At 42.6% G+C, this 16044-nt stretch overlaps 1 protein-coding gene across 8 annotated transcripts in view; it reads left to right on the top strand.

The window, feature by feature from the left end:
* LOC106581613 (E3 ubiquitin-protein ligase MYCBP2) overlaps positions 1 to 16044 on the top strand; it is a 383302-nt gene that overhangs the window by 147588 nt on the left and 219670 nt on the right. For 7 of the 8 annotated variants that reach the window (XM_045704972.1, XM_045704966.1, XM_045704969.1 and 4 more), the window contains 5 exons: positions 3269 to 3433; positions 3806 to 3964; positions 4177 to 4372; positions 6282 to 6427; positions 8665 to 8775. In XM_045704972.1, coding sequence (XP_045560928.1) covers positions 3269 to 3433; positions 3806 to 3964; positions 4177 to 4372; positions 6282 to 6427; positions 8665 to 8775 — 777 coding nt within the window. The remainder of the gene's footprint in view (positions 1 to 3268; positions 3434 to 3805; positions 3965 to 4176; positions 4373 to 6281; positions 6428 to 8664; positions 8776 to 16044) is intronic. The other variant, XM_045704970.1, reaches the window with a different exon arrangement.

The raw sequence follows: 16044 nt of genomic DNA on the forward strand, positions 1-16044 counted from the left end.
TCGGACCAAATTATGAAAGACAAGATTTGTACTTTTGAATTCTGTAAAGTCAGTGTGGAAGATGTGAAAGAAATGGTCATCTATCAACAATGACAAGCCACGGGGGTCTGACATTTAATTTCTTTTTTTTTGTCATTTAGCAGACGCTCTTATCCAGAGCAACTTACAGTAGTGAATGCATACATTTCATTTCAAGCATTTATTTTTTGTGTACTGGCCCCCTGTGGGAATCGAACCCACAACCCTGGTGTTGCACACACCATGCTCTACCAACTGAGCCACAGGGAAGCCTGTGATGGAAAATTACTGAGGATAATAGCAGACGATATTGCCACTCCTATTTGCCACATCTTCAATTTAAGCCTACGAGAGAGCGTGTGCCCTCAGGCCTGGAGTGAAGCTAAAGTCATTCCGCTACCCAAGAATAGTAAAGCCCCCTTTACTGGCTCAAATAGCCGACCAATCAGCCTGTTACCAACCCTTAGTAAACTTCTGGAAAAAATTGTTTGACCAGATAAAATGCTATTTTAAAGTAAATAAATTGACAACAATTTCAGCATGCTTATTGGGAAGGACACTCAACAAGCACAGCACTTACACAAATGACTGATTGTCTGAGAGAAATTGATGATAAAATTAATGTGGGGGCTGTCTTGTTAGACTTCAGTGTGCCTTTTGACATTATTGATCATAGTCTGCTGCTGGAAAAATGTATTAATTTGTTATGGCTTTAAACCCCCTGCTGTAATGCGGATAAAGAGTTACTTGTCTAACAGAACACAGAGGGTGTTCTTTAATGTAAGCCTCTCAAATTTAATCCCCTTGCTTTTTTTCGATTTTTATTAACGACATGCCACTGACTTTGAGTAAAGTCAGTGTGTCTATGTATGCGGATGACTCAACACTATACACGTCAGATACTACAGCGACTGAAATGGCTGCAACCCTCAACATAGAGCTGCAGTTAGTTTCAGAGTGGGCGGCAAGGAATAAGTCAGCCCTAAATATTTATAAAACTAAAAGCATTGTATTTGGGACAAATCATTCACTAAACCCTAAACCTCAGCTAAATATTGTGTATACAGAAGATAGCCCTATTTGGTAAAATACCAAGTCCATGTTATGGCAAGAACAGCTCAAATAAGCAAAGAGAAATGACAGTCCATTATTTTAAGACATGAAGGTCAGACAATCTGCAAAATATTAATAACTTTGATAGTTTCTTCAATTGCAGTAACAAAAACCAAGCACTCTGATGAAACTGGCTCTCATGAGGACCGCTACAGGAATGGTAGACCCAGAGTTACCTCTGCTGCAGAGGATAAGTTCATTAGAGTTACCAGTCTCCGAAATTTCAGCTCAAATAAATGCTTCAGAGTTCAGTAACAGACACATCTCAACATCAACTGTTGAATTGCTGCAAAGAAACTACTAAAGGACACCAATAAGAAGAAGAAGAGACTTGCTTGGGCCAAGAAACACGAGCAATGGACATTAGCCAGGTGGAAATTTGTCCTTTGATCTGGAGTCCAAATTGGAGATTTTTAGTTCCAACCTCTGTGTCTTTGTGAGATGCGGTGTGGGTGAACGGATGATCTCCGCATGTGTATTTCCCGCATGGAGGAGGAGGTGTTATGGTGTGGGGTGCTTTGCAGGTGACGCTTTGATTTATTTAGAATTCATGGCACACTTAACCAGCATGGCTACCACAGCATTCTGCAGCGATACGCCATCCCATCTGGTTTGCGCTTAGTGGGACTATCATTTGTTTTTCAACAGGACAATGACCCAACACACCTCCAGGCTGTGTAAGGGCTATTTCACCAAGAAGGCCAATAATGGAGTGCTGCATCAGATGACCTGGCCTCCACAATCCCCCGTTCTCAACCAAATTGAGATGGTTTGGGATGAGTCAGACCGCGGAGTGAAGGAAAAGCAGCCAACAAGTGCTCAGCATATGTGGGAACTCCTTCAAGACTGTTGGAAAAGCATTTCGGGTGAAGCTGGTTGAGAGAATGCCAAGAGTGTGCAACGCTGTCATCAAGTCAAAGGGTGGCTATTTGAAGAATCTCAAATATAAACTATATTTTGATTTGTTTAACACTTTTTGTTACTACATGAGTCCATATGTGTTATTTCATAGTTTTGATGTCTTCACTATTATTCTACAATGTTAATAATAGTACAAATAAAGAAAAACCCTTGAATGAGTAGGTGTTCTAAAACTTTTGACCGGTATTGTACAAACACACTTTTACACTCCTTATAAGCTGATGCTCTGTTATTTATTTTACTCGTATTATTATATATCCTGATGGCTAGCCACTTTACCCTGCCTTCATGTGCATATCTACCACAAATACCTCGTACCCCTGCACATTGATCTGGTACTGGTACTCAATAGGCCACAGATGCTTCCACACTTAAACCTCTAGATGCTGTTTTCCATTGTGCCCTTTGATTAATTACTGGTGATAATTGTAGAACTCACCATTGTGTATTGTTTCAAAAGGTTGCTTGGTTTATTTACAAAGTGCTCCTGCAGAAACACTCGTGAAGATCAAGACAATAGAATACAGTACAAGAGCACAAGATTGGATAGTGCTAGAGGTTCCAAGGGTGGCTTCTGATTTGGGTGGATCTGCTTTTGGTTTTTATCTTCCACGGATGTGGAATGTGTTGCAGGGAGGGTTAGGCTTTGAATGCCTGTTGGCCTTTAGGGATTTTAAAACATTAGTGGGGATTGCGCTAAGTGAAGATTTATTTTTTATGATCATGTTTTGTAATTTAGTCTTTTATGTAGTTTACTAATTGTGTGTTTGTATTGTGCAGGGCTCATTTGAAAAATAGGCTTGGGCTCAATATGACACCCTGTTAAAATAAAGATTCATAAAAGTCCCTGCTCCATTATGGTATATTTTATTCCTCTTGTGTTACTATGTTTTTTGTTGGTAAGGGCTCATATGCAAGCATTTCACGGTGAAGTCTACACCTGTTGTATTCAGCTCATGGGACAAATACAATTTTTTTATTATATTTTACACCTACACAGACGAGAACACACATGGATGAGAACAGACACCGCTTTCACACACACAACAACAAAAATAACATTGTGTCTTTTGGTAAGGATGACCGTCTTCAATGAGAACAGCACTGTATTCAGAATAAATTCCAACTATCACAATCACATTGTAATCTACCACTTCACCAGTGTTGTCTTTTGCATGGAGACATCTATGTTTTATCTCTACGGTCTACTCTCCAGCCAAAAGCCGGCGCCAACCGAAGCCCTCCAAGCCCAAGAAGATGATGAAGCTGGAGACCAAGACGGTGGTGAACACGGCCTGCAACAACGGCAGCAGCGGCATCGTCACCAAGGATGGAGAGCTCTACATGTTCGGCAAGGACGCCATCTACAGCGACAGCACCTGTGAGTGGGGTAGAGACAGGGGAACAGGTTTATTTTGGGTTGCGTTGGTTAGTGCAAATGTTCACAACTGTTAATGTGCGTTAGTGATGCTGATGAGCTTGAGTGGGACAGAGAGGCTTTGTCTGGGTAGTGTTCATTCGTGCAAATGTTCACAAATGAAAAATATTACACTGACATATTACAATGTGGCTATCAAAGACAGCTTTATAAAAGCCTTGTTGGTTTGATAATGGTCTCTTATAGCATGGAAATTCAGACTGAATTCTGGCCGTTAAGTGGAACGTAGCATGATTCAGTTGGGATTAGGCTAGGTCTTTTACAGTAGCAATACAGTAGCAATGGGTTCTGCTGTCTCTCTTGTGCCCCTTCCAGGCCAGGTTTCAGACCTGAAGGGTCACATTGTAACCCAGGTAGCCATGGGGAAGGCCCACACCTGTGTCCTGACCAAGATCGGAGAGGTCTGGACGTTTGGGGTCAACAACAAGGGCCAGTGTGGCCGAGAAACAGGGGCCATGAACCAGGCAGGGAGAGGTAACATGCATGATGGACGCGCATACACAGACGCACGCATGAGGACACAAATTACCCCCCAACGCAAACATACTTTATTATACCATATGCACACATAAACACAGACCCAAACATTTTTTGGGGCATGTTTATTTTCTGTATTTTGCATGTATCACCCATGTGTGGAAAATGCACTTTAAATATAATAAACATATCTTCTCTACACCCTGTAGCATTTGGCATTGAGAGCATGGCGACCGCCATGGAAGAGGACCTGGAGGATGAGCTGGAGGAGAAGAGCATGATGTGCCAGTCGGGCATGCACAAGTGGAAGCTGGACCAGTGCATGGTGTGCACTGTGTGTGGAGACTGCACCGGCTACGGAGCCAGCTGTGTCAGCAGCGGACGGCCCGACAGAGTACCCGGAGGGTAATGCTGGGCATGAACTACATGACTTCTAAAATCTTAAGAACTTGGACATGCTCACATTTCCGGATGTCCTTGTCACATATCTTTCATTCCGTCCATCCTCAACCCCAGGTTTCTCGGTTGTCGTAGGAAGGAAATGCAGACGCGCAAACAGCGAGCTACTATTATTATGTGCAGAAACGTCAAGAGATGGAGGCGCAGAATATGGAAATAATATGATTTTATAAAATTATCTTTTTGGTGTCATGGTATGACGCAGAGGTAATATTCAAAAGCTCCACCAATCTGTTTTCCACCTCGGTCCACACAGTGCGTGCTGTTGCTTTCCTCTTCGCCATCATTGTTGTAGTCTCACATGCTGAGAGCTCACTGGCTATTGGCAAGCCTTTCCCAATCCTGTCATAACTTTGCTTATACTACAAGATGCACGATCAAAATTGATGACATTGCCAGTCATCAGACAAGGAGAACGAAACAGCTGCATGTCCTTGACCCACTCAAGCTATGCAAATCCCGACATACTGATCCTAGCCAAAAGCTGACGAAGAGGGAGATATACGCACACATTCACTCTCTCACACACACACAAGCCACATGAGAACACACACACCGTTCACTAGTTGCGGTATCTTTGTTAAGAGAACATACATTTGTTTGGGTCTAAGTTAGGGCTGACCCCATTTAGTCGACTGGTCGATTGTTTTGTCGATAGGCTGTTGTTCGACCGAGATTCACTGGCGCGAAACTCTGAGGGCCTGGACTATTTTATACAATGTTGCAAGTTTGCTAGCAGGAGTTTCGGGCCAGACCAAGTTAATACAATAGATGATGCAATGTTTCAAGTTTCTTGGAGACAAGCCATGCAATGTCATTAATAGGATATTTGTTTTTAGCAGGATATTTTCTACCTGCGGGCTGCAATGTTTTTATTTGTTGGCTCATGTATTGAGGCTATTTTTACATATTGGCAATGACAATAGAAATTACTTTTAGATTTGTATCAATTTCATTTAGATTGAATTTTGATTAACCACATGACAATGATTTTGAGATTTGAAGACGTTATTATAAATGAAATTAAACTGCTCCATGAAATTGGGCATATGAAAATCAGAACTGGCAGTAGAAATGGTACGATAACTTGGCACTCCAAATGGAAAAGGTTGCCGACTGCTGGTGTAGCCTATTACTGGCAACTTCAGGAGCATAATTGCAGAATCTGCAAAGGCCAGCAGCAGAGGGATGAGGGTCGGGAACATTTTTACATTTACATTTTAGTCATTTAGCAGACGTTTTTATCCAGAGCGACTTACAGTAGTGAATGCATACATTTCATACATTTTTTTTTTTTTTTTTGTGCTGGCCCCCCGTGGGAATCGAACCCACAACCCTGGCATTGCAAACACCATGCTCTACCAACTGAGCTACAGGGAAGGCTACAGGGAACAGGTTTTTGTTCTTCTGGTTAGGCTATCTCTGGCTCCCTGTTTAGTAATTTGTCTTAATTTTTTATTGCAGTGCTTAAAGCATCAGACAAGCTCAGTAGCCTACATATAGTTGATTTTATTCAAACATAGCATGTCTATATATGGGAAAATACACGTTTTAAAATTAAGATCAAGATTTTTTTTTTTCCGGGGACAGCTCTAGTCTAAGTTAATGGTTAAGTCTATTTGCTATTTCTTGTGCTCAGTGATCTGTCTTTACTAATCAGTATTGCAGAGTCAGAATGCTGATCAGTTGCACTTATATTTGTTTCTCTGTGTTTGTATGATTTTGTTTGTCTTGTGTCTTTGTGGATGTCTGCGTTTGCTTGTTTATTTTGATGTTTGTCTCTCTGTGTGTGTGTGTGTGTCTACTTGTGTAATTTGTGTGTATCTCTCTTTCTGCTTCTCTCTCTCCCTCTCAGTATCTGTGGATGTGGTTCGGGGGAGTCTGGCTGCTCAGCGTGTGGCTGCTGTAAGGCCTGCGCCAGGGAGCTGGATGGACAGGAGGCCAGACAGAGGGGCATCTTTGACGCTGTCAAGGAGATGATACCACTAGACCTACTACTAGGTATAACACACAATAACAGTTGCTCAATATACATTACATGACCAAAATGATGTGGACACCTGTTCGTCGAACATCTTATTCCAAAGTCTTGGGCATTAATATGGAATTGGTCCCCCCGTGGCAGCTAGAACAGCCTCCACTCTTCCGGGAAGGCTTTCCACTAGATGTTGGAACATTGTTGCAGGGACTTGCTTCCATTGAGCCACAAGCATTGGTGAGGTTGGGCACTGATGTTGGGCGATTAGGCCTGGCTCGCTGTCGGTGTTCCAATTTATCCCAAAGGTGTTGGATGGGGTTGTGAGGTCAGGGCTCTGTGCAGCCTAGTCAAGTTCTTCCACACTGATCTCGACAAACCGTTTCTGTATAGACCTTGCTTTGTGCTCAAGGGCATTGTCATGAAAGGGCCTTCCCTCAAACTGTTCCCACAAAGTTGGTAGCACAGAATCATCTAGAATGTCATTGTATGCTGTAGCGTTAAGATTTCCCTTCACTGGACCTAAGGGGCTCGAACCATTAAAAACAGTCCCTGACCATTATTCCTCTTCCACCAAACCTTACAGTTGGCATTATGCATTGGGGCAGGTAGCGTTCTCCTGGCATAGCAGAATCCACTAATTTGTAGAGGTGTCACATACATTTGTATATGTAGTCTATCTGCATGTTCCGGTTTGATGTATTCATTTGCAAACAGTCATGACCCACAAGGCATCACTGTTGTCTGCTTCTTTTATTTATCTTTTGTCTCAGTCATTCCATGTCAGCACATTGCTTAAACATTGCTACATGTCTCACACAGTGTTTTCCCTAGACCAGGAGTGGGTTAGTCAGTTGCTTAGTTCATACACTATATATATTTTTTATTGACTGATAATATAGTTCAGTCTGAATGACTAAATCCAGGTAGGAAGTGGTAGAAAGTTAAAGGAATTTCTTCCATCGCAGTATTTTCAACTGAGCAATTAGCAGCTGAATGATGTCGCTCTTGCTGCTGGTGATTCTCTCATCCACCTCTGTGCAGACGATACCATTCTGTATGCATCTGGCCCTTCTTTGGACACTGTGTTAACTGACCTCCAAACGAGCTTCAATGCCATACAGCACTCCTTCCTTGGCCTCCAACTGCTCTTAAATGCTAGTAAAATGAAATGCATGCTCTTCAACCGACCGCTGCCCGCACCCACCCGCCCGACTAACATCACTACTCTGGACGGCGATGACTTAGAATATGTGAACAACTACAAATACCTAGGTGTCTGGTTAGACTGTAAACTCTCCTTCTAGACTCACATTAAGCATCTCCAATCCAAAATTAAATCTAGAATTGGCTTCCAATTTCGCAACAAGGCCTCCTTCACTCATGCTGCTAAACATACCCTCGTAAAACTGACTATCCTACCGATCCTTGACTTTGGCGATGTCATTTACAAAATTCCCTCCAACACTCTACTCAGCAAACTGGATGTAGTCTATCACAGTGCCATCCGTTTTGTCACCAAAGCCCCATATTCTACCCACCACTGTGATCTGTACGCTCTCGTTGGCTGGCCCTTGCTTCATATTTGTTGCCAAACCCATTGGCTCCAGGTCATCTATAAGTCTTTGCTAGGTAAAGCCTTGCCTAATCTCAGCTCACTGGTCACCGTAGCAGCACCCACCCGTAGCACGCACTCCAGCAGGTATATTTCTCTGTTCATCCCCAAAGCCAACACCTCCTTTCCTTCCAGTTTTCTGCTGCCAATGACTGGAACAAATTGCAAAAATCACTGACGCTGGAGACTCATATCTCCCTCACTAACTTTAAGCATCAGCTGTCAGAGCAGCTCACAGATCACTGCACCTGTACACAGCATATCTGTTAATAGCCCACCCAACCTACCTCATCCCCATATTATTTATTTTTGCTCTTTTTCACCCCAGTATCTACTTGCACATCATCATCTGCACATCTATCACTCCAGTGTTAATGCTAAATTAAAATTATTTCTGAGGATGTTTTAACCGGGCCAGGTGCCTTTCTATTAGGAGGAATGCCACACTGGATTAGTAATGTGAAACAATGGTGAGAAAGTGGGATTTGGTTAGAATTTTGAGTCTAGTGAAACAGTAAAATAACCTCATATCAGTTTCAATACAAATGTATAGACGCATCGCTTCTCCATGTCTCCTCCCACCATCATTCATCCATGTTATGTGTTGTCTCCTCCTCCACCTGGTTCTCTTTTTGGTGTGTGTTTCAGCTGTGCCTGTCCCTCCCCCACCAGGAGTCAACATCCAGGAGCACATCCAGATCCGGCAGGAGGAGAAACGCCAGCGGATCAACCGCCGACACCGGCTGGAGGAGGGACAAGGTATGGGCTAGGAGGGGTTGGGGGAAGGTGTGTGTGTGTTTTTGTTTGGAGAGCAGGAAAGGCAGAGGATCAAATAGTGGGTGTTGGTTTGTGGATGTCGGCAGGTAAGGGTTTGGTGGTTGAGGGTGTGTGTGTGTGTGTGTGTGTGTGTGTGTGTGTGTGTGTGTGTGTGTGTGTTGATTGGGGGAGTGACCTGATTGGTATGATAGCTGTGTGGGGCGATGAACAATACGGGCAGGGGAATGGTTAACAAAACTCAGACTCTTTCTTCTATTTCCAATAGACCATTCAGTACTCTGACCCTGTTTCCCATATTTTGTTATTGGGGAAGGACTGCCCGTTCCATGATCTCGCCATCACGGTTGACAACTCCCTTGTGTCCTCCTCCCAGAGTGCTAAGAACCTTGGCGTGATCCTGGACAACACCCTGTCGTTCTCCACTAACATCAAGGCGGTGACCCGATCCTGTAGGTTCATGCTCTACAACATTCGCAGAGTACGACCCTGCCTCACACAGGAAGCGGCGCAGGTCCTAATCCAGGCACTTGTCATCTCCCGTCTGGATTACTGCAACTCGCTGTTGGCTGGGCTCCCTGCCTGTGCCATTAAACCCCTACAACTCATCCAGAACGCCGCAGCCCGTCTGGTGTTCAACCTTCCCAAGTTCTCTCACGTCACCCCGCTCCTCCGCTCTCTCCACTGGCTTCCAGTTGAAGCTCGCATCCGCTACAAGACCATGGTGATTGCCTACGGAGCTGTGAAGGGAACGGCACCTCCATACCTTCAGGCTCTGATCAGGCCCTACACCCAAACAAGGGCACTGCGTTCATCCACCACTGGCCTGCTGGCCCCCCTACCTCTGAGGAAGCACAGTTCCCGCTCAGCCCAGTCAAAACTGTTCGCTGCTCTGGCACCCCAATGGTGGAACAAGCTCCCTCACGACGCCAGGACAGCGGAGTCAATCACCACCTTCCGGAGACACCTGAAACCCCACCTCTTTAAGGAATACCTAGGATAGGATAAAGTAATCCTTCTAACCCCCCCCCCTAAAAGATTTAGATGCACTATTGTAAAGTGGTTGTTCCACTGGATATCATAAGGTGAATGCACCATTTTGTAAGTCGCTCTGGATAAGAGCGTCTGCTAAATGACTTAAATGTAAATGTAAATGTAAATGTTATTGTGCCTTTGTGATCCACTTTTTGAGCTGAAAGATGATGGCCAGAGCTTACCCATGATGTTGCGCAACGATTTAAGTCAATGTTTTAGTCAAAGTATCATATATTTGGGCTTGAAGTGACAAATCCAAACTGCCCACTTTGTGCAAATACGTGTGAATGCGGTGTCTTTTCCAATGATATGACATGAAAATCATTATATTCAGAGGCCCCGGTGCACAACTGAGCAAGAAGACAAGTACATTAGTCTCTAGTTTGGGAAACGCACGCCTCACAAGTCCTCGACTGGCAGCTTCATTAAATAGTACCCGCAAAACACCAGTCTCAACGTCAACAGGGAAGAGGCGACTCCAGGATGCTGGCCTTCTAGGCAGAGTTGCAAAGAAAAAGCCATATCTCAGACTGGCCAATAAAAATAAAAGATTAAGATGGGCAAAAGAACACTCTTGACGTTGAGACTGGTGTTTTGCGGGTACTATTTAATGAAGCTGCCAGTTGAGAACCTGTGAAGTGTCTGTTTCTCAAACTAGACACTCTAATGTGCTTGTCCTCTTGCTCAGTTGTGCACTGGGGCCTCCCACTCTTTCTATTCTGGTTAGAGCCAGTTTGCGCTGTTCTGTGAAGGGAGTAGTACACATCATTGTACGAGATCTTGAGTTTCTTGGCAACTTCTCACATGGAATAGCCTTTATTTCTCAGAAAAAGAATAGACACATAATTGCAAAAGGGTTTTCTAATGATCAATTAGCCTTTTAAAATGTTTATTTTTATTTAACCTTTATTTAACTAGGCAAGTCAGTTAAGAACAAATTCTTATTTACAATGACGGCCTAGGAACAGTGGGTTAACTGCCTTGTTCAGGGGCAGAACGACAGGTTTTTACCTTGTCAGCTCGGGGATTCGATCTAGCAACTTTTCGGTTACTGGCCCAACACACTAACCACTAGGCTACCTGCCGCCCCGAATGATAAATTATAAACTTGGATTAGCTAACACAACGTGCCATTGGAACACAGGAGTGACGGTTGCTTATAATGGGCCTCTGTCTATGTAGATATTCCATAAGAAATCTGCCGTTTCCAGCTACAAAAGTAATTTACAATATTAACAATGTCTACACTGTATTTCAGATCAATTTTGTTATTTTAATGGACAAAAGAGTGCTTTTCTTTCAAAAACAAGGATATTTCTAAGTGACCCCGGACTTTTGAACGGTAGTGTATATAGGACCTTTTAATAAATTGTATAATTCCATGATATGATTGCATTTTGCAAACCCGCTTCCCCCATCGCCTTAAGATTAATGGTTTTGACCATGTTTTGCTTCACTACACGCTCCACTGCTTTGTGTAATGTTAGCTAGAAACCACAAGTGTCTATACAGATAATGAAAAGTCACCGGCGAAATAAAATTCTATTACATGTAATTTACGGCGTGCATGATAGGCTACAATGACTTTGCTCACTATCATTTCACTTCCCCTGTGAGAATCATAAGCATGGGCTGACTTGGCTTTGCTGTACAGCCGAAGCCTACCAGCAGCCTACCTACCAAAGGTTGCACTGTTTCCATTACAATGTAGAAAAATGCATATCAGCCATCTTTAAATAGTTATCCATATTATAGGAGCTTAATCTTATTCTTGATAACTATTTATTTGATGGATTCACGGCCGCAATTTATGGAAGATAACAATAGATGGCGATGTCAAAGAAAGGCCAGTGGTTTCCATCTGTGGCAAAGTTTTCTCTAAATCAATGCCTATGACAAATCCAACTCCAGAACCAGCCATGAAGCCAGCTGGCCAATCTTTTGAATACATTGTATAAAAACAAAAAATGCAACAACGGATAAGGTTAGCAAGATAGCTAGCTAGCTTCAATGCATTTGGAAGGTATTCATACCCTTTGACCTTTTCCACATTTTGTTAAGTTACAGCCTTTTTCTAAAATGTATTATATTAATTGTTTTCCTAATCAATCTACACGCGATACCCCATAATGACAAAGTGAAAACAGGTTTTACTTATTTACATAAGTATTCAGACCCTTTGTATGAGACTCAAAATTGAGATCAAGTGCATCCTGTTTTCATTGATCGTCCTTGAGATGTTACTTGATTGGAGTCCACCTTTGGTAAATTACATTTTTATTTTAAAAAATGTATTTCACCTTTATTTAACCAGGTTGGCAAGTTGAGAACAAGTTCTCATTTACAATTGCGACCTGGCCAAGATAAAGCAAAGCAGTTTGACACATACAACAACAGAGTTGCAAATCAATTTATACATTTTTTTGTTGTTATTCTGTCTCTCACTGTTCAAATAAACCTGCCATTAAAATTATAGACTGATCCTTTCTTTGTCAGTGGGCAAACATACAAAATCAGCGGGGATCAAATACTTTTTCCCCCCACTGTATGTACAGGTGCAGTAATCTGTGAGCTGCTCTGACAGCTGGTGCTTAAAGCTAGTGAGGGAGGTAAGTGTTTCCAGTTTCAGAGATTTTTGTAGTTCGTTCCAGTCATTGGCAGCAGAGAACTGGAAGGAGAGGCGGCCGAAGGAGGAATTGGCTTTGGGGATGACCAGTGAGATATACCTGCTGGAGCATGTGCTACAGGTGGGTGCTGCTATGGTGACCAGCGAGCTGAGATAAGGGGGGACTTTACCTAGCAGGGTCTTGTAGATGACCTGGAGCCAGTGGGTTTGGCGGCGAGTATGAAGCGAGGGCCTGCCAACGAGAGTGTACAGGTCGCAGTGGTTGGTAGTATATGGGGCTTTGGTGACAAAACGTATGGCACTGTGATACACTGCATCCAATTTATTGAGTAGGGTATTGGAGGCTATTTTGTAATTGAAGTCGAGGATCGGTAGGATGGTCAGTTTTACGAGGGTATGTTTGGCAGCATGAGTGAAGGATGCTTTGTTGCGAAATAGGAAGCCAATTCTAGATTCAACTTTGGATTGGAGATGTTTGATGTGAGTCTGGAAGGAGAGTTTACAGTCTAACCAGACACCTAGGTATTTGTAGTTGTCCACATATTCTAAGTCAGAACCGTCCAGAGTAGTGATGCTGGATGGGCGGGCGGGTGCAGGCAGCGATCGGTTGAAGGGATTGATTGATTGGACATGATTTGGAAAGGCATGCCTGTCTATATAAGGTCCCACAGTTGACGGTAGAGGTCGACCAATTAGGATTTTTCAACGCCGATACTGATTATTGGAGGATCAAAAAAAGCCGATACCGATTAATCGGCCGGTATTTATTTCTTTATTTATATATATATATTTGTAATATTGACAATCACAACAATAGTGAATGAACACTTTTATTTTAACTTAATATTGTACATAAATAACATTTTGTCAATTTAGTTTCAAATATATAATGAAACATGTTCAATTTGGTTTAAATAATGCAAAAACACAATGTTTTAGAAGAAAATAAAACTGCAATATGTGCCATGTAGAAAAGCTTACGTTTAAGTTCCTTGCTCAGAACATGAGAACATATGAAAGCTGGTGGTTCCTTTTAACGTCAGTCTACAATATTCCCAGTTAAGAAGTTTTAGGGTGTGGTTATTATAGGAATTATAGGACTATTTCTCTTTATACCATTTGTATTTCATATACCTTTGACTATTGGATTTTCTTATAGGCACTATAGTATTGCCAGCCTAATCTCGGGAGTTGATAGGTTTGAAATCATGAACAGCGCTGTGCACCAGTCGGCCTGCTGCGTATACCCTGACTCTGCTTGCACTGATAAGTGAGAGAGAAGTGACAAATATACTTGTGAATTGATTTTAAAGGCATTGATGTTCATGGTTAGGTACATTGGTGCAACGAATGTGCTTTTTTCGCGATTGCGCTTTTGTTAAATCATCACCCGTTTGGCGAGGTTGAAGTAGGCTGTGATTCGATGATAAATGAACAGGCAACGCATTGATTATATGCAACACAGGACAAGCTAGATAAACTAGTAATATCATCAGCCATGTGTAGTTAACTAGTGATTATGTTCAGATGTATTGTTTTTTATAAGATAAGTTTAATGCAAGCTAGCAACTTACCTTGACTCCTTGCAGTCACACGGTCCTTTTGATGCTGCACTTGTGTAACAGGTGGTCAGCCTGCCACGCAACGCAGTCTCCTCGTGGATTGCAATGTTATCGGCCATAATTGGCGTCCAAAAATACAGATTACCGGTTGTTATGAAAACTTGAAATCGGCCCTAATTAATCGGTCGACCTCTAGTTGACAGTGCATGTCAGAGCAAAAATCAAGCCGTGATATCAAAGGAATTGTCCGTAGAGCTCTGAGACAGGATTGTGTCGAGGGAAAGATGAGAAGGGCCTTGGTCGGGGAGGTGACCAAGAACCCGATGGTCACTGACAGAGCTCCAGAGTTCCTCTGTGGAGATGGGAGAACCTTCCAGAAGGACAACCTTCTCTGCAGCACTCCACCAATCAGGCCTTTATGGTAGTGTGGCAGACGGAAGCCACTCGTCAGTAAAAGACACATGACAGCCTACTTGGCACCTAAAGGACACTGACCATGAGAAACAAGATTCTCTGGTCTGATGAAACCAATATTGAACTTTTTGGCCTGAATGCCAAGTGTCATGTCTTGAGGATACCTGGCATCATCCTTATGGTGAATCATGGTGGTGGCAGCATTATGCTGTGGGGATTTTTTTTTTCGGTGGAAGGTACTGGTAGACTAGTCAGGATCGAGGGAAAGATGAACGGAGCAAAGTACAGAGATCCTGTATGAAAACCTTCTGCAGAGCTCTCAGGACCTAAGACTGGGGCGAAGGTTCACCTTCTAACAGGATAAAGACTCTAAGCACACAGCCAAGACTACGCAAGAGTGGCTTCGGGACAAGTCTCTGAATGTCCTTGTGTGGCCCAGCCAGAGCCCGGACATGAACCTGATCAAACATGGAGAAACTTTAAAATTGCTGTGCTGCGGCGCTCCCCAAACAACCTGACAGATCTGCAGAGAAGAATGGGAGAAACTCCCCAAATACAGGTGTGCCTAGCTGGTAGCATCATACCCAAGAAGACTCGAGGCTGTAATCGCTGCTGAAGGTGTTTCAACAAAGTTCTGAATGTGGTATTTCAGTTTTTTTATACATGATGAAAAAATAAATTGCGTTGTCATTATGGGGTTGTCGTGTCTTTGGGTCTGCCGGATTAAGTGATATGACATGCTATTCTATAAAATCCTTTCTCTGTAATTAATATTACCTGATTGAGCTAATCATGTAAATGTAATTAACTAGAAAGTCGGGGCACCACGAAAGAGTGTTTATAGAGCTGTTATCTTCTGAATAAACTCTTAAAGACCTAGTAATAGCCTTCCCTGTAGCTCAGTTGGTAGAGCATGGTGTTTGCAACACCAGGGTTGTGGGTTCGATTCCCACGGGGGGCCAGCACAGAAAAAAAAAAAAAAAAAATGTATGAAATGTATGCATTCACTACTGTAAGTCGCTCTGGATAAGAGCGTCTGCTAAATGATGTAAATGTAAATGTAAATGTAATATTTTACATCAATAGCAGTCAATATTAATTGTCACCTTATTTCAGTCTCATCTGAAAGTTGCATCCCTGTTGCTCAGTTGGTAGAGCATGGTGTTTGCAACGCCAGCATGGTGTGTGCAACGCCATGGTTGTGGGTTCGATTCCCACGGGGGGCCAGTACAAAATAAAAATAAAAAATAACAAAATGTATGAAATGTATGCATTCACTACTGTAAGTCGCTCTGGATAAGAGCTTCTGCTAAATGACTAAAATGTAAATTATTGGTTATCTTCACAAACCTTGGCTAACAACTTGAATCAGCAATACAAAATTGGGTTTAATTATTTATTTACTAAATACCTAACTAATCACACAGAATTACATATACACAGAATGCTAATTACAGTGGGGCAAAAAAGTATTTAGTCAGCCACCAATTGTGCAAGTTCACCCACTTAAAAAGATGAGAGAGGCCTGTAATTTTCATCATAGGTACACTTCAACTTAGACAGACAAAATGAGGAAAAAAAATTCCAGAAAATCACACTGTAGGATTTTTTATGAAT

Source organism: Salmo salar, chromosome ssa21, assembly GCF_905237065.1.
Source record: "Salmo salar chromosome ssa21, Ssal_v3.1, whole genome shotgun sequence".
NCBI lineage: Eukaryota > Metazoa > Chordata > Actinopteri > Salmoniformes > Salmonidae > Salmo > Salmo salar.